Here is a 25,047-nt window from a genome sequence, read left to right on the forward strand (position 1 = left end):
TTTTTACTGTTTCTACACTGCCTTCCCATATCGTTGACGTTTAGGTAGTTGTCATTTCCAAATACGTTCGGTATTTTAGCTGTCATTTTCCAGACAGAATTTCTAAACATAATTTTCGCGTTGTAAATTGTTCGGTAAACCATCCATGATTAAAGATTTTTAAATAAATACGATATTTGTTAGGGCGTTGAAAAGATCGAAACTAAATATAATTTCTCAGTTCTTGTTACATCAACGACATCGATGAGATTAACTGACGAAGTACGTGATGTTTAGCGACTTTATTACTATTATATATGCAGTCTAGACGAGTATTATATTCAGACGAAGCTCGGGCGACTCGGGGACTGACAACAAGAAACCTTGCCTACAATAAAATCGATGAACTTTTACTTTTATGTTTACAAATGAATAATGATTGTTTTAAAGTTAAGTTAAACTGCGTTTAATTGGAAAGTTATAACTTTAAGAGAAAAAAATGGCTGATTTGATACGAGCGATGGGGGCTCCGATTGGACCCCCTATAAAGGACAAGTTAGGATCACCCTCTACGGAGTCTGAAGACGGGGGCGGCGATATTGCCGAGTTGACTGCTGATTTAGAGCTTGACGAAGCTGACGGACCTAGCACTAATGGTATTATTTAATATACTTTGTTAAATTTACTCAATGTAGCATCTTCTAGTACTACTACTAGAAATATGGTTCTAGAAAGAAGTTAAAGCAGCTTTGACTTTCCCAGCTATTTTGAGTTTTTAAATACTTAAAAAGCTACTTGTAATTATATATATTACCTTAGTTCTAATAAACTGTTTGTCACCAGGAGAAAGACAAGCAGTGTTGGCTCCTCCAGAAAGTGAGTGGTACCATGGCAGACTTGATAGATATACTTCTGAAGAAAGATTGTGGGCTACAGGAAAACATGGCAGTTACCTGGGTAAGTCAATAATAATAAGATTTTATATTTAAATAAGGCATTTTAGCCATTTTCTATTTATTGTTATTGCTATGATATACATAATGTTTATTTTTAAATTCTGTGAACTGTGTAGACAACATATATTTCACTTTACTACAGTCTGGTATATACTTAAGTAATTGTTTTTAAAATTATATAAATTAATCTATTTTATCTTTGATAAGTGTAAATATGGGAATTAATATAAGATTTTTTTTGTATCTTTGACATTAATTTATCATTTTGGCATTGCTTAATTTATCATTTATTTTCGTAGTATATTGTTGTGGTTATCTATCTAACAATGAACAATACAACAATAGGCAACACTGATTCCCATAGAAAATTATAGTAACTTACATAAAGATAGAATTATAAAAGAATTATTATTAGAACAAAATTCTTGTGTATTTGTTAATATTGTATATTTTATAGATAAAAGTTTTTAACTAATTACAATTTTGATATATAAATATGACAGGAAACAATAGTTACTGGTAAGAAAGCAAAATGTTGTCCATTAACATTATGGAACCTAGTACACAAATAATTTAAAATATAAAGAAGGAAAGCTTAAAGAGATGTCTATGTTTGCCATCTAAGTGATGATAAGTGTCAATTATATTCTTGTTAATAAACAATTAGAATAACTTAAACTACTTAAATTTGATAACAAATTACTAGAATTATAATTCTACTAATTCTAGCATATCTGTAACAGATTGTGTTGATTATAACTAAATTCAACTAAAATGTCTAGGTGTAATTGTTTTTTAAATGTGCAAATGTATAAAATAATATAATATTTATTTATTTTATTGTATATATAATCTGAAATGAAAATTTAGAACACTGTGGTGCAAACACCAGGATGTGAAACAGATTTAAATAATTAACTTAAATACTAAGGCCAATGACATAGACATCATAACAATAGGATATATCTAATATATAAAATTCTCCTGTCGCGGTGTTTGTAGTTCTACGAAACGGCTTGACAGATTCTCATGAAATTTTGTGTGCATATTGGGTATGTCTCAGAATCGGACAACATCTATTTTTCATCCCCTTAAATGTAAATTTCTTTCTTATTTCTTTATGTTACAGCATTAAAAATATACATACAACCCCAAATTTTCACCCTTCTACGATTAACCACTATTTTTTATTCAATTGTTAAGGATTTAGGCATTAAGGAGCAACGAAGTTCGCGGGGGCAGCTTATATATATACTTTTTTCAAAATATTGAGTTGAATTATAATCATCTATAATTTAGAAAAAAGTTACTTTAAAGTGATTTTACCATATAATGTACTGAATTATTTATTATTTCCATATTTGTTGACAACACACATGTTAGAATATATTTTTTTAAAATTATTTTTAGTTCGAGAAAGTGATCGAAAACCTGGATCATATGTGTTAAGCTATCTTGGACGTACTGGAATCAATCATTTTCGGTGAGTTGTATGTAGATAGGTCACTAGTTTTTAGTTTGAAAAACAATTTTATACACTATAGTGGTACAGTAGATTAATAAAGATTGATCTATGCATATGAAATCACCGTCTATTAAATAAGCCGAAATAATTGTTCTCGCGAATTAAGTTTCGTGGCGGTTGTTGTATGTTGCTGATATGTTTAAATAAACGCTTTGTTTGAAGCTGGGTAACAACTTACTTAAATGGGTTTAAATACGAACTTATACCTAACATAAAAGTAGGGGTAGCAAAAAAACAAACAAACAAAATATCTTAATTCATCTAGGTAAAAAAGTACACTTATAAACGTCAAAAAAATTAATTAATTGTAAATTTACATTTACTACCAGTAGTAGAGAGGTTGCAAAAATCAAACTTGGCTTATTCAAGGCTTCATAAATCTAAATACTTTACACTTATTTATTGGATATTATTGGAAATGAGAAATGTGTGCGATGATTGTTACTTTTCTAATTACATGTTATATACATACTTGTCTGGCCATAAATACTGATACAATTAAAAATAAACAAAATATTACATTTTAATTTGGAATCTGTTATTTTTATATGATTGTCCATTAAGTTTTCTCATTTTGGCGCCAATACTTTGTATAATATTTTGCTATATTAAAATGCAGTGGGGTGATGAAGAGAACCGAATCGCTGTGATTTCATTACCAAAGTAGGTATAAAGCTAAATGCACATTTTAAAACTCTCCATACGCTTGGTATTTGTAAAATATTTGAGTACTGGGCTATTAATAGGTACAATGAGACCTCCTCTATTTGTGACAGAAAAATATCTGGCCTTCCACGTAGTCTTCTTAAGAAAAAGGTGGTCAAAGCAGTAAGGGAAAGAATTCGAAGAAATCCTGTCCAAAAGCAAAAGATTTTATCTCGGGAGACAAAGATAGCACCTAGAACCATGTTGCGTTTTTTAAAAGATGACTTAGGACTTGTAGCCTATAAGAGACGTTCTGGTCATTTCTTAAATGATAATTTAAAAAAGAATAGGGTGATAAATCGAAAAAATTACTGAAGCGGTACGCAAAGAGTGGTCACAGAAAAATTTTGTTTACGGATGAGAATTATTTTACAATCGAGCAACATTTTAACAAACAAAATGACTGTATTTGTGCTCAAAGCTCTAAGGAAGCTTCCCAATAAGTTGCCAGTGTGCAACGTGGGAACTATCCGACTTCAGTGATGGTTTAGTGGGGTATTAGCTATGAAGGAGTGACTGAGTCATACTTTTGTGAAAAAGGTATCAAAACTTCGACACAAGTGTATCAAGATACCATCCTTGAGAAGGTAGTGAAGCCATTTAATAACACCATTTTCAATAACAAAGAATGGTCCTTCCAACAAGACTCGGCAACGGGTCATAAAGCTCGGTCTACGCAGTCTTGGTTGAAAATGAACGTTTCGGACTTCATCAGCGCTGAAGACTTGCCGTCGTCTAGTCCCGATCTTAATCCGCTAGATTATGATTTATGGTCAGTTTTAGAGAGTATGGCTTGCTCTAAACGGCATAATAATTTAGAGGCCCTAAGACAATCCGTACGATTGGCAGTGAAGATTTTTCCCATGGAAAGAGTGCGTGCTTCTATCGATAACTGGCCTCAACGTTTTAAGGACTGTATCGCACCCAATGGAGACCACTTCGAATAAGCTTTTTATATTATAAATTGTTGTTTATTTATGTATTAAACTAACACACTGTAAAAGTAATAAATGTTATTTGCAACAGAAAAAAAAATATTTTTCTTTGTTTCAGTATTTATGGCAAGACTAGGTATATGTAACTTGACTAATGAAATGAAAAGGTTGCATAACTGGCAGTTATAGATTTTTTTATTTATTTATTATAGCATAACAGCCGTATGCGGTGATTACTATATTGGGGGTCGTCAATTCGATTCCCTCACGGAATTAGTTGGATTCTACAGCCATTGTTCGGATTTACTGAAACGTGAAAGACTCGTTGAGCCCGTTCCACCGCCCGAACCTGTCAATGATAAGAAGGTATGCTTATTTCATGTTAACACAGAACAGATCCAAGTAATGATGAATTATTATTGTGGTAGTCTAAATTCTGTTGGAAACCTGTTCTGTTTCGTAAAGCCTAAGTTTGTTAGCTAAATATGTAATGTCTGATTTCTCTCGTGTGTTTTTAATAGTAATCAATGAAAGAATTAGAAGTAATTATTTAGAAATAATTTGCTCAATAATTTATTTTTTAAAATGTTACATATCAATATAATACTTTTATAACGTAAGAGAGCGCTTGTGTACATATCAAGATATCTTAATACTAAAAACATTAACGTCTTAATACCCAGTATGGTGTACTGGTGTGTGCTTACCCTTGTTTTTATATAGAAAAACTAGCGGATCCGACAGACGTTGTCCTGTCTATACGTCTTTAATTTGAAAATTTCAAACTTTTTTTAATAAGCTAAAACATTCTGGACCATTTTGATGAAAATAATTATTCAAATGTTATGACAATATCTAACGATCCAGCACATGGTCTACAATAACACAATGATAACAAAACTTTTTTTTAATTTGATCGCAGCGCTAACTGTCGGGACAGACTAAAATTAAAATTCGGATATTATTTAAAATTTGACACTGCGATGGTAGCGCCGTCTGTCGGATCCAATGTAAAACATTCCAAAATCAACAACTACTAATTAATTAAAAAAAACATTGTGAATTGGACAAAATTGTGAATCTAAACCATTCTCGAATCTCCACGAACACACACAAAAAATTTCATCAAAATTGGTCCAGTCGTTTAGGAGGAGTTCAGTCACATACACACGCACACAAGAAATATATATATTAAGATATCGTAATCATGGTAAAAAAAAGTCGGGACTCGTTACATGTTTATAAGGCTGTAATATTTCTTTATATCATTTAAAGTTTGACAGTAATACATATGAATGATGTTCATTAGCGCGTGGTCGCCATCCTGCCCTACACCAAGATGCCAGACACGGATGAGCTCACGTTTCAGAAGGGCGATATTTTCTTCGTACACAATGACATGGGAGACGGCTGGCTATGGGTCACTGCACACAGGTATATTTAAGGCGGCCTTTGACATACGGTTGTAGTATTTGAATAGGCGTAATGTCTCATATCGCGAAATTTTCAGAAATAGTTGTAGGCTTTACGTGAATGCGATTTGGCGCTTAAAATTTAATTGATAATTTCTGTCGCATTTAAAGAAATTGCGTTGATTATAATTACTTTTAAATAGTATTTAATACATATTAACAAATTTTACATTCTCGACTATTAAGTTAATAATATTTATATTTATTACAAAACAACACATTTACCCTGCCAAAGACACAAAAAGCTCTGAAATGAATGAAGCAAATTTTAGAAATTAATTAAATTTTATATTAGTATATCTTTTCTATTAAAAGAAAGTACCTAATTTTATTAGAACATCTTCAAGTTGCTGACGCATATAACGACTTTTACTGCGTAAAGACGAGTTAGATCGATAAGATTTGCGTAATAAGGGATCTTAAGAAGGATTTCAATGGCTTCAGTCTTCCTTTAGGGTTTCAAAATTAAACTAAGTAAATTGATAAACAATGAATATTATAAACGATAGACAATTACTCTCTCTTTCTCTTTACTAGCATAGTCTATATTATAGTTATCTATATTATTGATTATTTTGAGGGATATTTATAAAAAAAATGACGCTAGTGCCGAATAATGAAGCTTCTTTGTGATTTTTTAAATTTAAAAAATTGGTAAAAAATCCTCAATATTATATTGTAGATGCAAGCAGCTAGTCATTTCATTAAGAATATATGATATTATATATTTTACTCCTTTACATATAGCGTTTATATATTACCTTAACTTAACTTTGTTGAGTACTAACAGCTTGTTTAAAATCTTCCAGAACGGGAGAGCAAGGAATGATCTTCAGGGAGTTGGTTGAAGACCTGGATCCGTCAATCGATCCAAATACGGTTTTCTCTTGGTTTCACCCTAATTGTACTAAGAGTGAGGCAGTTGATATGCTAGTCAAAGCTGGGCCTGGAAGCTTTTTAGTCAGGTTTGTTTAGATCAATGTTGCCTAAAGTTGTGCGTTGCGGGCAATTAAATTATAATTAAAGGATGATTCAAGAGATTCTATTTGCTACATATATATTTTTATTTTGTTTTTTGTATAATATGTTACCCAAAAATTATTTGAATGCCCATATAGACGTGCTTTTTATAAAAATATTTCAATAAAGTTAACTTTGACTTTCGAATAGATGAATCAAATAACTGCATATCAAGCAACAAATAGGTACTTTTAACCGTCCGTATACCGTCCATAGGCCTTCAGATAACTCACCTGGCGATTACTCCTTATTCTTCCACATCAATAATCAGATTCAAAGGTTCAGAATCGAGAAGAAAGGTGTTCGATACCTGATGGGTGGGAGGACCTTTGAATGTTTGGATGCTGTGATTAATAGATACAGGAAAGAACAAATTGTTGAAGGACATACGCTTGGGCAGCCAGTAAGTACTTTTTCGCATATAATATAATTTGTGAGTTTGTGGACTTTATTGCGAACTAGCGAACTGTGGAATCGATTCCCGGTGGGGGTCTTCCCTGAGAGATACGACCTCCAACTATTCAAAATTCGATTTTCCTCCCTCAAAGCCGGAAACGCACCCACTAAATGTAGGTGTCTATGGACTGCGATGACTGCCTTTTTGGGCGTCCCGTAGGCTTGTTTCGTATTATATATAAAAAAATCAGACTTACAAAAGAGTAACTTGGTTGTTACGGTTTCTGTCTAAATTTCTACATAGATTTTTATTAATTTTAATTTTCTTTGGTTTATCAGAAGTCTTCCTATGTTTGTATTCAATAATGTAAGCAGAAAAATAGAAAAAAAAAATGTAGGTTATATGTACCTATCTTATCTGTTTTTCTAGTCCAAGTCCGATTTTTTTTAATATCCAAAGTGGAAATGCATTTGCACATTCCATACTCTCAAAAGTTGAAGGGATATGTAGAACTCGACCCACGCTAGTATACCTTACATAGGAGGTAGGAGATGGGCATATCTTCTCCTATTCACTCCTCGTCTTCTACCCCTAAGATTCGCTCAAACGCTCACGCATAAAACGCTCCCTCTCTCGTTCTTTTGTCTCCTTCTGTAGCTTTACTTCCTCACAAAAGGATATCACTTCATTATTACCCACCACAGAAGAAAGATTATGACGTAGCTCAGACAACTGCGAACAATCCTCCAACGTATGCTGTGCCGTGCCAAACTCCAACTCGATTCCGTCGCACTTGTCCGCCTCTTACAAAATAAAACAGGTTTATCAGTAAAATACGCTATTTACGTTACCTATATATCGAATTGTATATCTATTTGAAATGTTCCCTAGCTTATAGCCGAGGGCCACCAAATAGAACCGCAACAGAACACGACAGGCGCTGCAGCGGAGAAGATATACGCCACGCTTCGTGAATGTCGGGACCAGATTGGTTTGAAGAAGATGAAGGGGATCAAGCATCAGGGATACCTTCACAAGAAGTCGGATAAGGCGGCTAAGAAATGGAAAGCTCTATATTTCGTCCTCCTCCAAGAGGGGACGGATACTCATCTGTACTTCTACGATTCTCCTAAACGTACGAAGCCTAAGGGGTTGATTGATCTGTCGTGCGCCTATTTGTATCAGGTAAAATTAATAGTAATATCGTTTATATAAAAAAATGCGCGCGTACAAAGTACTCATGTCATAGTGTAAAGTGTTATTACTAAAGTAAAAGCCCCAATAGATGATCAATTGATTGATAATGCTAATGAGAGTATAAATCAATAAAAAATCTGCCCTTACCGCATAAGACGTTATGCGATAGAATTGCCATCTAAAGTTCTAACTTCTAATATGTATCTACTAAACGAATACATCGATCAATAGCGTGTATTTTTCTCGATCTCACTTCAAATAAAGTCAAATAAAGGAGTGTGTGTGTAATAAATATTTTATTGCGCACGAGAAGAACAACTGAACGCTTCTTTATAGAATTTTTGTTCCTATTACGGTAATAGCTATTGTATTTTTATGCACTTGTAAATTGATATGTGCAATTTATACGTACTAGTGCCTGAACAATGTTCAGCCCTACAAACCATCAAAAATAAAAAAATCATAATACAGTGTAAACTCTTTATAACGAAACTTCGAGGGACTGAGCATTTTTTGTCGTTATAGAGAGTTATCGTTATATGGAGTGAACAAAAAAACAAATTAATAAGAATTTTTAACACAAGAAGTTCACTGGCCATGTTAACAGTTTCAAAGTAGGTTTACGACTGATAATACGATAGGTACCCAGTATGCTTGGTCGAAGACCATCACTTCCGAGAAAACAATGCGTCATACTGCACGTGTACAAGGCAATTAAGGATAACAAAAGCTAGACCGACCTTGGATGTTTTGGAGCTTCAACGTCTTTTGTTACCTGATAACATAACATAAACAATAATACCGATAATAAATATTTACTGTCTACAAATATGAACACATTTCTTCGTAATAGAGAATGACGTATCGCTATAAAGAGTGTTTCAATATGTGAGTTTTAACGCAAACCAACCAACTTGTTCTCACTCCAACGTTATAGGCAACGTTATCGTTATAAAGGATAATGTTCTAAAGAGTTTACACTGTTATTATATTTTGCCTCTCACTATCATCTCGAAACCACCTATTCTTTATTGCCATTTAATCAATAAAAATTGTATTTTTTTAGGTCCATGAGTCCCTATGGGAGCGTGAATTTTGCTTCCAATTAGTGGAAAGGGCGCTGCCATGTCTCTCGACGCACACTTTCCTCGCTGCGTCCACAGCAACTGAACTCCGAGGATGGCTGGACGCTTTGCGTCCATTGTGTGTTCCGCAGCAGGCCAGGCATCAGTCTAAAGTAAGATTTTTGTGTCCGTTTTTTTTAATAGTAAATATTTATGTTCTAGTAATTCTTTGATTAATTTTCTAATGACAAGTAAATTCTGTCGATGTTTTAGTTCATGTGAAATATAGAAAATTCTGTTTTCGTTCACTGAAATCTTTTTTTTTTTTATTAACATTTTACTATATTGCATATATTTTAATTTTTTGCCCGTAGTTTAATTTACAGTTGCTGAACGAAACTGTTTTGAATGTTAAAGATATATGTAGTTTTGTTTTATTGTATACATGTGGAGCCAAAAGGAGCTCTGCACTAATCAATTAATATGGAAACTATGTTCATATTAATTCTATTTATAGATCTATAAAGTAAATTAGTTGTTGTTTCAACACGGGGAAATTAAAGGAATCGCAAAAGAAATAACGCCCCGAATCTAGAGGAGTATTGCTTTACATGAACGGATTACTACTCCCTCACTCGAATAACACTGTCACCCAAAATGTGTCTCTATATTTTTTTTTATATCTATCTATAATAGGTATCTCGTGTGGTATGGCTCCGGGCATTGCGCGTACGTTGTGTGACCGCTCACCGTCTGCCGGCCCGTTTGGCGCCGCGTCCGTACTTACGCTTGGCGTTGGGCGCGGCCCCCGTCGCACGTACGCGACCGCGCCCATCGCCCGACCCGCATTGGGACGACGAGTTTGTCTTTGAGTACGTATTACTAATACATACTTATTCTCGTATTTTGTGTGTATGTTTGCCATTGATTTGTGTTGGTTCCTAGTATTAATGAATATTTTTGTGCAGTTATATTTTGTAATTTCTGTTTCTGAATGTTTTTTTCATCTAATTCAATAAGATTTTATGGAAATTGACTGAAATATAACAATTGTTGTTGCTAATTTAACACTGCTGCGATTTCTAATCTCGGTTAAATTTTCAGATATTAAAAAAATATATAATTTTAATATTTCTAGAGTAATATTTGAATTCTGTATTTGATATAATAAATTCTTGTAATAAGCTAAATAAATGTTTCAGTGATGTGCCTCCAGACGTTACCGCGTTCACTATTACGGTACATAATACGGGCAAGAGAGGAAAGGAATCTGAGGTAGGTTTTGCGGCTTTTCTTTTTATAAATCATGTGAAGAAAAAGCACTTAGAAATTTCGTCATTTCTGATTTCATTGTCAGATGAAATTTTGATATATTTTTAGAAACGGTAGTAAAAAGTATATTATTCTATAATTTTTAGCCCCATAAAATCTATTATTAATAAAGAGACAAAACTTTTTTAAATATAACAAGCAAGAGAACCGGCAGGAGGCTCAAATGATGTTAAGTGATAACAAGTGCGTTGCTGGCCTTTTAAGAATTGGTACACTCTTTTCTTGAAGGACCCCTATCGACTAGGTTCGATTTTATGTTTTGGCCTTGCTTATATAGAGTGTAGTTGCTGTAGAGATTTCCATTTTCAATACTTTATTTTTATTTTTAGGTGGCAGAGTTGACGATCGAATTGGCGAATCTCGCGAATGGCGAAGAAGTTGAAGAGTGGTATCCGCTAGCGGGAATGACTCCTATAGGTGAATGGGGTTCGCTAAGACTGCGTATAAGGTACTGTGTTTGTTTGTTTTTTTTTTATAGAACAGGGGGCAAACGGGCAGGAGGCTCACCTGATGTTAAGTGATACCGCCACCCATGGACACTCTCAATGACAGAGGGCTCGCGAGTGCGTTGCCGACCTTTACGCCCTTGACGCTCACACACTCACACACTGACAGGCAAACCGTGCCTCGACTTTCACATGTTTGGTGGAACCCTTGTTCGTTAACTCCAGCAATATTTTTGATTAATGTGGTGACGAAAAGTTTGAATACAGCGTGACAGTATGAAATGCCAACTTCGTAATAGATGGCGACATTTCATTGGAATCGATATTAATATGGCGTCCCTAACAATTCCCGAAAAACAATTATAAAGAGTTACATGTAAATCGTGGTTATCTTTTACAGATACATGCAAGAACTAGTGATGCCTCGTGAAGAATACAACCCACTGCGGCAACTGCTTCTAGAACCGGGTTTGCCTGCTGTTAAGGCGCTCGCTGATTTATGCAGGACGGACAGACAACCATTGGCCACATGTTAGTATATTTTTCATTTCTTATTCGCAACATACAAAATAGAATTAATCAATCAAAAAAGAATACATCAAGAAGAATAATAAACGTAATAGATTTGCGGAGTACATGTTAAGAGAAACAAAAAAGTGGAGCAAGTAAGTAAAAACTGGTTTCTAAGGTATAAACGCAATAAGGATGACAATTTAGAAGGTGGATTATAATAAAAATAAATAAATTATTATTATTATTAATAATAATTATTTATTTATTTTTCTCCCTTAAACATTAACAATAATAATTCATGGATAGACCAGATTAAAGAAATAGCAAGGGGCGATAGAATTAGAGGGTAGAGAAGAGTATATAAAATAAAGAAAAGATCATGAAGAATAATTAATGTAACAGTTCTGCGGGTACAAGTTAAGAGTAAACGTAAAAGGTAAACGCCAGACCAGATTAACGTAAGAGCAGGTGGTACACGGGAGAGAGTGGCACGTGGTAGGATTAGGAGCATTCCTCTGCAAAAAAAGAACACAGATACAAGATGATTGATGATCAAAATACAAATGCCTTTTATTATTATTAGTATTCCTCTTATAGATCAGAGATAGATAGATAGGTTTTATTTATGTTGGTTGTCAGCCTTCTGTATCCGACACACGTTATATTTTTCTTCACCGGTTTCCTGGTTGACTGCTTGCTTTAAAACAAAAATTAAAAATTACATTTTTTTCTGAAAATTGGTATTGTTGTAATCGATCTCCAGTCAATCAATTATGTCTTATTAGCGGTCCTTCACGCCTTTTCCGAGTGCGGTCGCGGTGCGGAACTGGCCCATGAATTAGCGGCGGCGGAAGTAGTGCGTGAAGCAGATCACAGAGCGTTGTTCAGGGGCGCCTCTCTCGCCACCGCAGTACTGGATGAGTTTATGCATGCTCTGTGTAAACCTTTCTTGCAGGTAAATTCATATTTAGGTTTAAAAATATAGTATATATCGACTAATTAACGTCATCTAATATCCCTAATAAATACATAAAAAAACAAAATAGTGTATTAAAAAAATATTTCAAAGAAAATAGAAAAAGTACAATAGATAATAAAGCAAAAAACGGCGAATTTTATTAAGTAAAATTTTAATTTTCTTAATAATACCACTGCAAGTTTTAAAAAATTAAATCTAATTAATTCTATAATTATTCTATTATTAGATCTATAAAAATCTAACTAATTTAAATCTTTTTGTATTATTAATTTAGTGAGTTTACTGCTTAGCTTAAGTTTTGATTCAAATCTTGGCAAAACCATAATTGTTTAATAAACGGTCCTATTTCTTAAAAAGACAATCAATGACACAGAAATGTGTCGGCCCCTTGCCCATTGACAATAGAACTTAAACTTATATATATGTCCAGGCGGCGATATCCGAAACAGTGCAGAAGTTAATAGACGCGAAGCAATCGGCAGAATTGAATCCAACTAAAATGGACTCGCCTGATGATGCTTGTAACAACGCCGAGTTTCTGCTCATGATACTTGACCAGGTGAGTTTAATTAATGTATTTGTACTTACATGAGATAAAGCTACGCATAATTTGTTTTTGTAATAAGGGGAATGTTCACAGTGTGGGACTAAACATTCTACCTATACTCTGATTTATTATTCATTTTAAATATAATGTAAATGCATACAGGGCATTGACTTAACCTAGATAATAAATGCAATGTAAGAATGATTGCGCCATATATGTAGGCATCTACATTCCATAGAATTCTGACAATTCATAAGCGTTCATATTTTATCCACCGAAAAAGGGGAAAAATTTACCCATTTGTGAGTAATAAATGGAATTAATGAAGTAATAAAAGTTTTAATAAATTAATAATTACTCAAGCGACTTAATACAAAAATAACAAATATTTAAATTCACGAAAAATATATAGAGTAAACATTAATTATTTTATTTATTAAGCTTGCATCACTGCCTACTAATTCCAGGCTTAGTAAACAAATACTTTTTTCTATGCTATAAGTTTTTTGGACCACCTAATATCTGTCATAATTTCCAGATAACATTATCGATATTTACGTCTCCCGAGGCGTGCCCTCGGCCGATCCGTTATTTGTGCGGGTGCTTGCAGCGCGCGGCCGTCGCGAAATGGCCCAACGAGAGATTTGTCCGGACACGGGTTGTTTCTGGTAATCTTATCTTATATCTTTAAACGAGCAATTCTTGTATATATATATATATATATAATTGGTTTTTCCGTTTCCGGCATCAGAACTGTCAACACCGTAGTGATAAACTCCGAGTAAAATTAAGTGAAATAAAATAGTGAACGTAATTTGTGGCTGCTAGTATCCGTCGATACAGTACTGGGACCTCTGGAAGTGACTAAAAAACAAACAGGGAAGTGTGATCACTGGAATCCACCGTAAATCTACAACCACAATATCAACTATTGTATTGGAGGTTAGAAAACACAAAAACAACAAATTGTTACTCAGTGACACTTGCCGTAAACGTCAAGTAATCTGACATATCAAACAGTGTTGCCATTTGTGAGAAATATTATATAGCTATTACGTTCCGCTACACGTAAACAACAAATATAAGATGGAAGGTCAATTCCAAATATTATTTGAAAAAATTAAATTAGAGATGCATAGTCAAAACGCTGAATTGAAGGAGTCTATAACAAATAGTATTATGGAAAAAATAGATGATAAACTAATCCCTATAATAGAAGAAAATAAGAACCTGAAAACTAAAGTAGAAAAACTAGAAAAAGAAATAGATTATCTTAAGAGGTCTGAGAAAAACAATAATATTATTATATTCGGCTTAGACGAAAACGAAAAATCCTCTTATGAATTAATCTTAAAGCTCAAAGATACCTTCAATCAAGATTTAAATATTAAAACGGAAGAATATGATTTCAACAAAACTTTTCGCTTAGGAAAAATAAAGAAAGAGAGCAACAAACCAAGACCGATACTGTGCTCGTTTACAAGCAACTGGAAAAAGACTGAAATTTTGAAAAATAAAAACAATCTAAAAACTATACACATTGCGGAAGATTACTCAAAGGATGTGTTACAAAAAAGAAAGGAGCTGCAAGCCAAGTTAACTGAAGAGAGACAAAAGGGCAATATAGCATATCTGAAATACGACAAACTTATTGTAAAAGAGAACAACTACAGCCAAGAGAAAAGGAAAAGGGAAATATCTGCTTCACCCTCTTCAGGTAACAATCAACCAAAAAAACAACAAACCGAAAACGCAATGAAGACTAACAGGACAAATGCTTTTGATCTAATGCGATACAGATCCAGCTCCTTATCGAACATGCCTATTACTAATAAAAACCAATAGCAACTCAAGAACGACAAACGGAAACCAAAACCAAACAATAAAACAGCCAACAAAGAATCAAAAAACAACGAACTCCCCCAAGCCGACTGGTCCTCGAGGGGGAAAGCGACCACAACCCTCCAACATATAAAGACAACAACCACCAAAAATTAGTAATTTACATAGCATCCCTCAATGTACACCTTGAGAAAAGAAGAAAATCTAACGGAACTGAATGGAAAAGGTTGGAGGAGGCCTTTGCCGACTGGCAAACAGATCTAGGGAAGATAACAAAACAAATACTACACTAAATTTAAGCATAATATAAATCTTTAGAATTTAATGTTAACTTAACAAATCCATGTACCTAATTGATCTGAATAAAAGGCTATTATTATTATTATTATTATTATTATAATTGGAATCTCGGAATCGGCTCCAACGATTTTCATGAAATTTAGTATACAGAGGGTTTCGGGGGCGATAAATCGATTTAGCTAGGAATCATTTCTAGAAAATAACATTTTATTTGTGTTTTATCAACTTAAACATAGAATTGCTCGTTTAAAGATGTCAGTCAAATAAAAACTTAAATATGAATATAATTATCTTTATTCGATAATTATATTCATATTTCATACTTTTATTAGTATGTAATTCGTACTTAAATAAAATTTCCAAAAAACACGATTTATAAAAAAAAAAATACCGAGCTAAGCTCGGTCATCCAGGTCCTATAACGTTAAATTACGAAATGTTTAATACTGTCATAATGCATTAATTGGGTTTCTGAGCGTAAAGTAACTTTATACTTTATAAATTCCAGTAAGATTTTAGGGCAAGTTATTAAGCGAATCGATGTCTGTGTTTATACACATTTTTTATTAATATGAGGTTATTTCCACTATGTGAAACCAGCTGCTGACCGATGGATTTAGAGTCCTTCAAGACAAGTGCGTACCAATTCTTAAGAGGCCGCCAACGCACTTGCGAGACCTCAGGGAATCCGGAAGCTTCCGATACATAAAAAAAATCTATGAAACTTTTAGTGTGAATAATAATTCTGAAATTATTGCCTTTAATAAATTTATACTTTATGGACACATTGAATTAAAAACGTATTAAGATCAGCGTTTACTATGATAAAAGATATATTTATTTACAGGTTTCATATTCCTTCGCCTTATATGCCCAGCCCTAGTGGAGCCCCGAGCGTGGGGCCTACTGAGTGCCGCCCCACCACCCCACGCCCAGAGGTCACTGCTCATGGTCGCTAAATGTCTGCAGAATCTCGCTAATCTCGTGGAGTTTGGGGCAAAGGTATTAAGAACTTATAGTTTTATAACTGGATCATCATATTGAACTGATCTCATGTATCTAAGAATGTTTAAGAAAATTCTATGCAATATTATACCTATTTAACATATTTTTTGTATTCAGAGATTTATTATAATACTTTTTACCCACTTCTTTATTTATTGATAATTTCATTAATAACAATTTTTTTCTATTTTTCATCGATTATACAGAAAAGTAATTATATTATCAATAGCTATTTAAACATATGGTCAGGTTAATTTAGAATGACCATTTCATTGTACACAAGGTGAAGTCGACATTACTTTAAGTTTAATTTAATGAGTGCTGTTACACATATGTAATATTTTTTAGGAGCCATATATGGAAGTTGTAAATCCATTCATTTTGAAGAATAAGGAACGAATGGTCGTGTTTTTGGATCAACTTAGCTCAGTACAAGACCCGGGAAACGTACAGACAAATTCTAACAATAACTTCGATATAGGTACGTTTTTATATGTATTGTTATAACTTCTGAGTATGCATATAATTTTTCTAAACTATCCTTTAACAAAAAAAGTGCGTGCGTACAAAGTACTCATGTCAGAAGTGAAACTTCTTTGTAAATCAATTATTACTTACTAAATTATTAGTAAAAGCCCCAATAGACAATCATGTACCAGTATATGATCACTCCATGTATTTGTATATCTATATTCACACTTTTACACACTGTATACATGCTAGTGTTAATTTTGTGTGTACTTCACAAGACATTATGCGACAGAATTGCCATCTAAAGTGTTAATATGTATCTACTAAACGATTACATCGACCAACCGCATGTATTGTTTCTCGATCTCCATCTTCTCACTCTCTCTCAATCGGTCTTAATCGCTCTCTCCCTTTTCTTCGACAAAAACTCTGCATATCTTCTTAAATTTTCTAAAGAAATTTCACTTCAAAAAACAAATTTTCTTTGGCAAATATCTTTAAAATAGAAATTAATGCTTCACAAAAACATTAAAAAAATGTAATAGCTTTGTTTTGGAACTACCCTAATTGTTTTTTACTAATGTCATGTGCTGAGGGCTGAATGAGACGTCATTCCCATACATTTTTGTGAGCGAGAAATTTCAGAAGAGATTAACTCAATATTCTTCATTATAGCCAAAGAGCTGGCTACAATACATCACATCTGTGTGTCTCACCTAAGTGAGCTGCAGACTTTGTCGAAAAGTCAACCCGCTATACGAAAACTGGTCACTGTAACGGAAATGCTGACGAAACACAAGCATAAGTATCTGGAGATGATCAGATAGGATACGCCTTTACGTCACACAGGTAATGTTCACTCCGTAAAACCTCGTATTTCTTTTCGTATACGTGCTATCCTTATTACAGTAGTGTCTTACCAAGTGGAGGCAAGAAAACATATTTTGTTTATTTGTACGTACTACTTGAGACTAGAGATTACGATGTCGAAAGAAGAAATTAGGTTGTTTCTCTTGATTGTAATTGGTCGAGACGATTGACCAATCACAATCGAGCGTGCCATCGTTTTATTATTGTATTTTTATTTTACTTAGTACCTTTCATTGTAAGGTTTTGGTGCCACGGGGGAAATTGGTTTATGCTTTTATTACTGAATGATTTTATCTTCTGCGAATTAGATTTGTTGAATTAACATCAAACATCTCAGTAGTGAACATGAATCGCTGAAGTGGATTCTTCATTGTTGACAACCCAGAGTGCCGAACTGCACGATTTGCCGTTTCTAGTTCTTACATGAAAGTAGTGGAACTCTCCCCTCCCCCTTCCATATTCCCTAGACAGTTTAATATGGGTTCATTTAAGCGACGGTTAAATATCGTTTCATTTAACAACAGGGATTTTGGCCAAACTTCTGTACTGTATGAAAAAATGAAAGAAACAATACGAAAAGAAATATATAATTCTGGTTATATGTATTAAATATATATTTATTTGCAGGGTAAAAGCAAGAAAGCGTAGAGGTAGTCGCCTTCGGGTCTTAGTCGTACGCGTGTAGTCATTTTAGCTTTAGCGTTTATTTAACTTTCACATTTGGGCGTTACAATATCAGAGAATATAAACAGTATGGAAATTCGATTCTAGTTGACATCGATTATTAAATAAATATTAACTCAATTATCGTGTCAGGAGAAGTATGAAGAGATCAACGTAACGTGACGTCAGTCAAATTAATTTAATTTAATTAATAAAGTAATTTAGCATAGATAACGCTTCATAGAAGTATTTTTTTTAATTGGCCTGAGATAATGAACTATTTATAAAGATATGTTCCCATTTTAATTAGGGATGCATCGATACGCCATTTGTCGATACGATACCGATACTCTTACAGATATCGATACCAACGCTTATTGAATTAAGATAAAATATATCAAGTTTGGTTTAAAGTTTTTAATTTTTATTATAAAATATAGACACTCACAATCTTTGAATAGGATTAAAGGTTTAGTTATTTAAATTCAGAAATAATTAAAATTAACATTGCTAAGATTATTTTAACTCTGTATTTCATTCAATTTGATAACGAAAAATACTACGCGCCATAGCAGTTTAAATCCAACTAGTGTCTAGCGAAATGGGATACGCGGGGATAAAGCGTCCGAGTCTCGATTGCAAGGCGCTAGATTAAACTAGATGCACGTCTAAATTAATTTTTTAAAGCGCGGATACCGATTAATGGGCATCATTAAAATATCGATATATCGGTATCGGATGCATCCCTAATTCTGTTTTTTTTTTTTTAAAAAACCTGATGCAACCGAGCGTTTAAAACCGCACTGCGCACTACTGCTACTAATCTCTTTCTGTCATTCTATACTGTTTATGCATTGATGAAAAGAGACAGATCAGTACTATGTTTATAATGCTGAAAATACTGATTTATTTTGATGAAAAAAATATTTTACGTTACGCTAGTAGCAAACGAATTTAGTTTTTTATAATTACGCATTATTCGATGTCAACTAGGTTTGCATTTCCTCGGTATAACGTGCCAAATGAATATAATCATATTATTCCAAAAAGACTGTCATACTTTGGAAATGGCGATTCCATGTAACAGTTTATTGCAAATTATTACATTGTTTTTAGGTTGCTATTGTACCACTATATTTGGATACGAACAATTTCTTGAATAACATCGACTAACCTAATAACGAGTGTAACGGTGGTACTCAGAGTCGTTATATTATTCCTAAAGATAGATTAAAAACGCTAAAACTTAGCCCGAGTAGTTACAGACTGAAGTATAATATATTGGATCATTCGTTTACAGGCTAAACTTATTTAAATCTTAACATGACTTATATAGTCTTTACTCTTAATGAACCACTCTGAGTGCAGCTGAAAAACATGAGTATAAGCAATGCAATTCCATAATAATTTTTATATCACTGCCTAAGTTACAGAAATAGCTCTCTAGAATCTAAGTCGTATTTATTGTTAGTAGTTTTAGGAATACGGAATTTATTAACTACTCCGCTTTTGTATTTTTTTATAAATCATAGGAGGTTTTAAACAAAATACCTCGCTACATATTCTAAAACTACATTTTTTTGATAATTTTTGCGCTGAACTTAAATTCTATAGCCAAGTTTTGATATTGAAAAATGTCGTGAACTACAGTGCTTGGTGATAAATATCGATCTTTGGAAACAGATAAATAATTTCGGCTTGATATAGCCGCCAATAACACAAATGCCAATGCAATAATAAGATTAAAATCGAGTAATCGAAGCCTATAAAGTCTCTCTTAAGATGTCAAGTTGCAGGTAAGATTTAGATCTACCCTCGAGTTTATAAAAAAAATATATATAGAAAAACAGCTATTGAATAGAATATATTGAATTTGTATATGATAAAATGATCCACAAAATTGTACCTTTTCAGTATTGTTTCGCAATATTTATCGCCAATTACTGTATTGAATGTAAGGAATTCGCTGTTAAATACAGCGCTCTAAATTTTTGCTAAAATGTATCCTAGATTTAGACTAGAAATATAAGGTATAGTTCGATCGTGATACACCAAAAATTAGGCGAATGGAGCTTTAGGTATTCCAGATTCAAGTTTCCATGCTCCGCACTTCCTACAATTATTCTCTGTGATAGTGTTAAGAAAAACTTCCAAGAATTGTTTAATTTACTATTGATTATTTTGTGTGCAATAAAACCTTAACATTGACACTTTCAATTTAGTGTTGTATAAATTTGATTCATGTTATTTAGAATCTGTGTTCGAGCATTGTGTTTCTATGCTAATATAAAATTTTTTTGTTTATAAAAATCATTGACGACTTCGTCATATATTACAGTTCATGTTCTTGTGAATTATACGTTTATAAGTATATTTTCTTGTATAACTAAATGTTTTTTTTTAATATTGGTAAATTAGCATAAAAACTCAATGCCATAATGTACGTACAGATAATTTAGCTTGGAGACGTTTCTGCATCTTCTCAGTGAGTAAAATCGGAAAGAACAGATTCCCGCTGTCATCTGTCGTTTAAGCCTGTGTCCTCAGTAGGCAAACTGTTTGCCGTCGACTAAGTGAGCCCACTGAGATAATTTCGTATAATGCTGCAAATTAGATTAAACGCAAAACAAGCCAACTCGGAACACTCCAATTGTAAAGTATATGAAAGGGCTTACTAACCGATACGACGCTAACTCAGTTGAAGGCATTGCACTATAAACGAAAACCGACTCCAAGCTAAGCAAGTACGTAAGTTATTGTAATTCGTACAACAGAACAACAGGAGAAAATATTGATACGATAGCAAAAATTTTTTTTATTAAATTAAATTTTTAATTACCAATTTCGTTGGCGATACGACCTCTTGAACTTGCTGCAATTGATTGTGTTATACGGCTATAATTATTTCGATATCACGAATTCTCTTTGTGAATAATTTATGCTCAATTTTAGATATTTCATTATTGTGCCATACTCTTCGTAAATTATTTGTTTGACTGGTTTCTAATGTACTTATAAAATTATCTTAAGATTGGTTAACCATGTCGTAAAATATAACTAAAAGTTAAATATGATATATGTATGAGTATAAAAACGTTATTTGCTTAATGAAAAGTAGTGGGTTATGTTTATTTTAAAGCCCACTTGCGCACTTTTATTCCTTATGGCATTTATACATTTTTAACACGACATTCTTTTTATATACATTTGTATAATTTATTTATAACATGCCATTTATAAATATTTACTATGGTTCATAATTGGAAGCTATCTTATTTTATACCAATTTTCATAATTTTAATACAAATAAAGTGACTTCTAATTAAAAATAGCACTACGCTGGTCACTACAAGTGGCCGTCATAATTACTCTAACATTGTTTGAAAACAGAATACAATTTTTTTTTCTTAAAATTTTAATACTAAGTAAAATATATGTTGTGGCAATTATATAAATAGCTCCATTTACAGAATTGCATCGAAAACTGTCATCTATTTAGTAATAGCTTGTAGGTCTAGTGGATCTGTCGCTGTACTGTGTTAGCTTATGATAGGAGAATGTCTAGACTGATTTACGCTCCAATTATTAGATTTATAAGTATAAAGCACTTCATTCAAAATTGTAATCAAGTGATATTTTTTCAACTTTTGGCCAGTTTGATAAAAGAAATTTTCTACTTATTGCAAATTGCAAGATAATATATTAGATGAGTCTATACAATTATTATTTTCTTTTATATCATGTATCATTGTTTTTATACACAAAACTAATGTTTCCACATTTTAAGAATATTATCACTTTTACAGGAATTGTTTACAAGTAAAACCCAATATATACTATTAATTTTGACAGAAGATAAGAATAATAATTTATTTATGGGAAAACATTGGGTTAATATTGGTTTTGTATGTTATTATAATATAAAATTAAAATGCAAATATCAATGCACAGCTTGTGCACTTGTTAATATTTGCATCCAATGTAACTTTTATTTTTAAAGTACATATTCTTTTAGACTGACACAATTTGATAACATTTAGTTGTTTTTTTTGTATTTTGTATACATAGATACAAATGTAATCAAATTTAGCTTTAGATTTTGTGACTGTTCTATAATCTTTTTTATATTCTAACCTTAGTATGTACTGTTTTTTCTATAAAATTTTTAACTGTGCTAGAACTCTGGAATCAAAATAAAATTCCCATAAAAAATATAATGTATTTTTATTTAAATACAGCTCTTACTTGTCTAATATCTATGTTAGAAATAGTATAGTAAATGCCATAACAATGCAGCATACTGCTACATAAGGTGATTTTCTTTCACCAATCCTAGCACATTTCCAAAAAGTTCCTAAAAATCTGCAAATAATAATAATACATTTATACCAATGTAAAACTGAGGATTATTATATTGCATAATTTATGTGATATATTTTAAGGTTGCTAAATATTAATATGAAAACAAATCTTATTCAACATATGTTTGTAGATTTTATAGGGATAACTTACCCAGTTTTATTTCTATCCATAAGTGAGGGAAAAAATGATCTCAGATAAGCACAAGTGCAAATTAACAGTAGAATTACTGATAAAAGACTTTGGAAGTTAAAAATTGCACTCTGAAACCAAAAATGTTAAATAAAATACACTAATTTATTAAAAGAGTTCGATGAATTTTTTAAATTCATGGAAAGAAAAATAAAGGTGAGGAAAATTCCAAATAGAGCAATTTTAATCATACCATATTGAAGTTTTAAGATATGTTTTAGCTAATGAATATTTGTCTAATACTCATATCGACACTAATAATTTGTAGTTGTAGTAGTTTTATGTATTAATGCAGTTTAGGATTTAGGATAATATTTATTTTATTATTATTTACGTTAAGTGGAATGTGGCAGACAAATGACAACTGACAATTGCTACTTTTTATTCAGGGAAAGATACCAACATATTATTTCCTTTCGTTCTACTCGTAGATAGAGTATAGAACTAGATAAGCTTCTAAAATAACAATAATAACTAAAGAGAGAAGACATTAACGTGAAATACTTAAGTGCAAGCGAAACAGAGTATCAGTTTTTCTGTCTCTATTTGCGTATCGGGTTTTATTTGTTTACCACCGAGCCCTTGGTCAGTTTCAGTTCAGTTCAGTTTTCAGTGCAAACCGACTAAATTGCGAATCATGTTACCAACGTCAGGTAGTTGCCACACTTCGTGTCCTTTGTAAATAGTTGGATTACAATATTCGCTATCTCACACGCTGTACGCTGATGCCTGGTCTATACCACATTCCGTCTACGGTTCTACTACAGACATTTTTTTAAAATTCATTTATTAGCCGGATACAAAGTTCATTGGCACACTACTGACAGACAGACGCAGTGTTACTAGATGGTATTGGCGAGATACCCCTAGACTATTAAGACCCATGTGGCCCGAATCTTGGTAATGCGACATTTGGTACAGAATATTTTAAATAAAAAAGAATGAACAAAAACCTCAAAATACAAAAACAATAGTGAATTTTAGTGTAATTGTGGAATTTGTATTTCATTAAAATCACGTTGTTCTTTGTCAGCTCTAACGAATTTACATTTAGTAAGGTTAGACACACGGATCCTATTCTTAAGATCTGTTCGTCTTCAATTTAGTTCCAAAATCAGCAACGTAATATTATGCAATAGCAAAAAATGTACTTGGCGTGATTTTGAAATTTCCCCTAAAAACACTCCTAAATATTCTTTTCCCTAACCCAGTTGAGAAACCCTTAAATCTAGGGAGAAAGCCCTGACAGACGTAGAGAGAAGACAGAAGAGAGCTAGACAATACTTAAACACAGATATTGAACTCGAAAGTTCAATAAATTCATTTATAATATGTACTATAGGTTGTCATGTGTAAGTTGGCGTGTGGCAGAAAAAGGTACTAATTTTGACAGTTGTGTTGACAGTTCTAACAGCTTGGTAGTCTCACGTGTGTCGGTGCTAATAATTTGTGTTTTAAAGTGTAAAAATCATTACGAAACATGCCAAAAGTAGTGCGGAGTGCAGCTAGAGAAATTATTCTAGCTGTAAAACGTTTTTGTGAAGAGGAGAAACGTAACAATGGGCCGATTATTCCATTTCAACAAGTGAATGCTCGAACAGCGGCTTTGACAGGTAAAGTATTGCCAGTTAAAAGTGATATTTATATCCCCAAATTTAGGGAAAAATAATAATTGCTTTTGAAAGTAAATGTGATTGATGGATAACTTAAAATATTTTTTGTTTTATTTAAGGTGTTTCTGAAAGAACCGTGAACCTCTCTGAAAACATGGAACAGAGAATCCATAGTGCATTTTCCAAAATAACTGCTGAAGAATGGCAGAAACACTGTAATCACGTTATAAATGTTGAAAATAATTATCGTATGACAGACAACTGCCTTGAAACAGTAATGGAACCATTTTTAATTGATTTGAATAGCAGCGACTCAGATTCTTCTGACACAGATGACTCTGAAGAATTCATGGAAGGAATAATGCCTCTAACAGACCATAATTACTATAAAAAATAATTTTTTGTTATTAAGTTTTTTATTTACCTTTAATGTAATATCTAAGAATATCCATCAATCCAAACTAAACAAAAAAAGTGGCAACACAGAGGGTTGTAGGAGGCGCCGCCACTGGAACGCCAACTTATACTTGACAGTCTATAGTACAATATGTAATTGTTCACAGATATTGCTCCAGTGAGTCAGAAGACCATTCTGATCTGCGACAATTGTCAAAAGCTAAAGCGATAGTGACAGGAGTTTTTTTTAATATTGACATTATAGCGAT

General features: G+C 32.8%; 2 protein-coding genes across 2 annotated transcripts; one reads left to right on the forward strand and one right to left on the reverse strand.

Moving 5' to 3' along the window:
• Nucleotides 1-80: 80 nt before the first annotated feature.
• On the forward strand, nucleotides 81-18,983 carry LOC111003525 (ras GTPase-activating protein 1). The gene is made up of 20 exons (XM_022274072.2): nucleotides 81-635; nucleotides 823-936; nucleotides 2,346-2,418; nucleotides 4,313-4,466; nucleotides 5,410-5,534; nucleotides 6,382-6,537; nucleotides 6,809-6,995; nucleotides 7,881-8,174; nucleotides 9,253-9,423; nucleotides 9,947-10,122; nucleotides 10,453-10,525; nucleotides 10,912-11,030; nucleotides 11,429-11,559; nucleotides 12,327-12,496; nucleotides 12,951-13,079; nucleotides 13,606-13,735; nucleotides 16,057-16,211; nucleotides 16,563-16,695; nucleotides 17,361-17,534; nucleotides 18,183-18,983. Exons 1-19 carry the CDS (start codon nucleotides 479-481, stop codon nucleotides 17,510-17,512), a joined length of 2,799 nt encoding a protein of 932 aa, XP_022129764.1. The 5' UTR covers nucleotides 81-478; the 3' UTR covers nucleotides 17,513-17,534; nucleotides 18,183-18,983.
• A 3,442-nt stretch (nucleotides 18,984-22,425) lies between these two features.
• On the reverse strand, nucleotides 22,426-23,141 carry LOC111003570 (protein kish-A). Its single transcript, XM_022274158.2, has 3 exons — nucleotides 22,963-23,141; nucleotides 22,731-22,840; nucleotides 22,426-22,580 (listed from the first exon to the last, which is right to left on the reverse strand). Exons 1-3 carry the CDS (start codon nucleotides 22,963-22,965, stop codon nucleotides 22,475-22,477), a joined length of 219 nt encoding a protein of 72 aa, XP_022129850.1. The 5' UTR covers nucleotides 22,966-23,141; the 3' UTR covers nucleotides 22,426-22,474.
• Between the last annotated feature and the right edge of the window lie 1,906 nt (nucleotides 23,142-25,047).

This window comes from Pieris rapae, chromosome 5, assembly GCF_905147795.1.
Source record: "Pieris rapae chromosome 5, ilPieRapa1.1, whole genome shotgun sequence".
NCBI classification, from domain to species: Eukaryota; Metazoa; Arthropoda; class Insecta; order Lepidoptera; family Pieridae; genus Pieris; species Pieris rapae.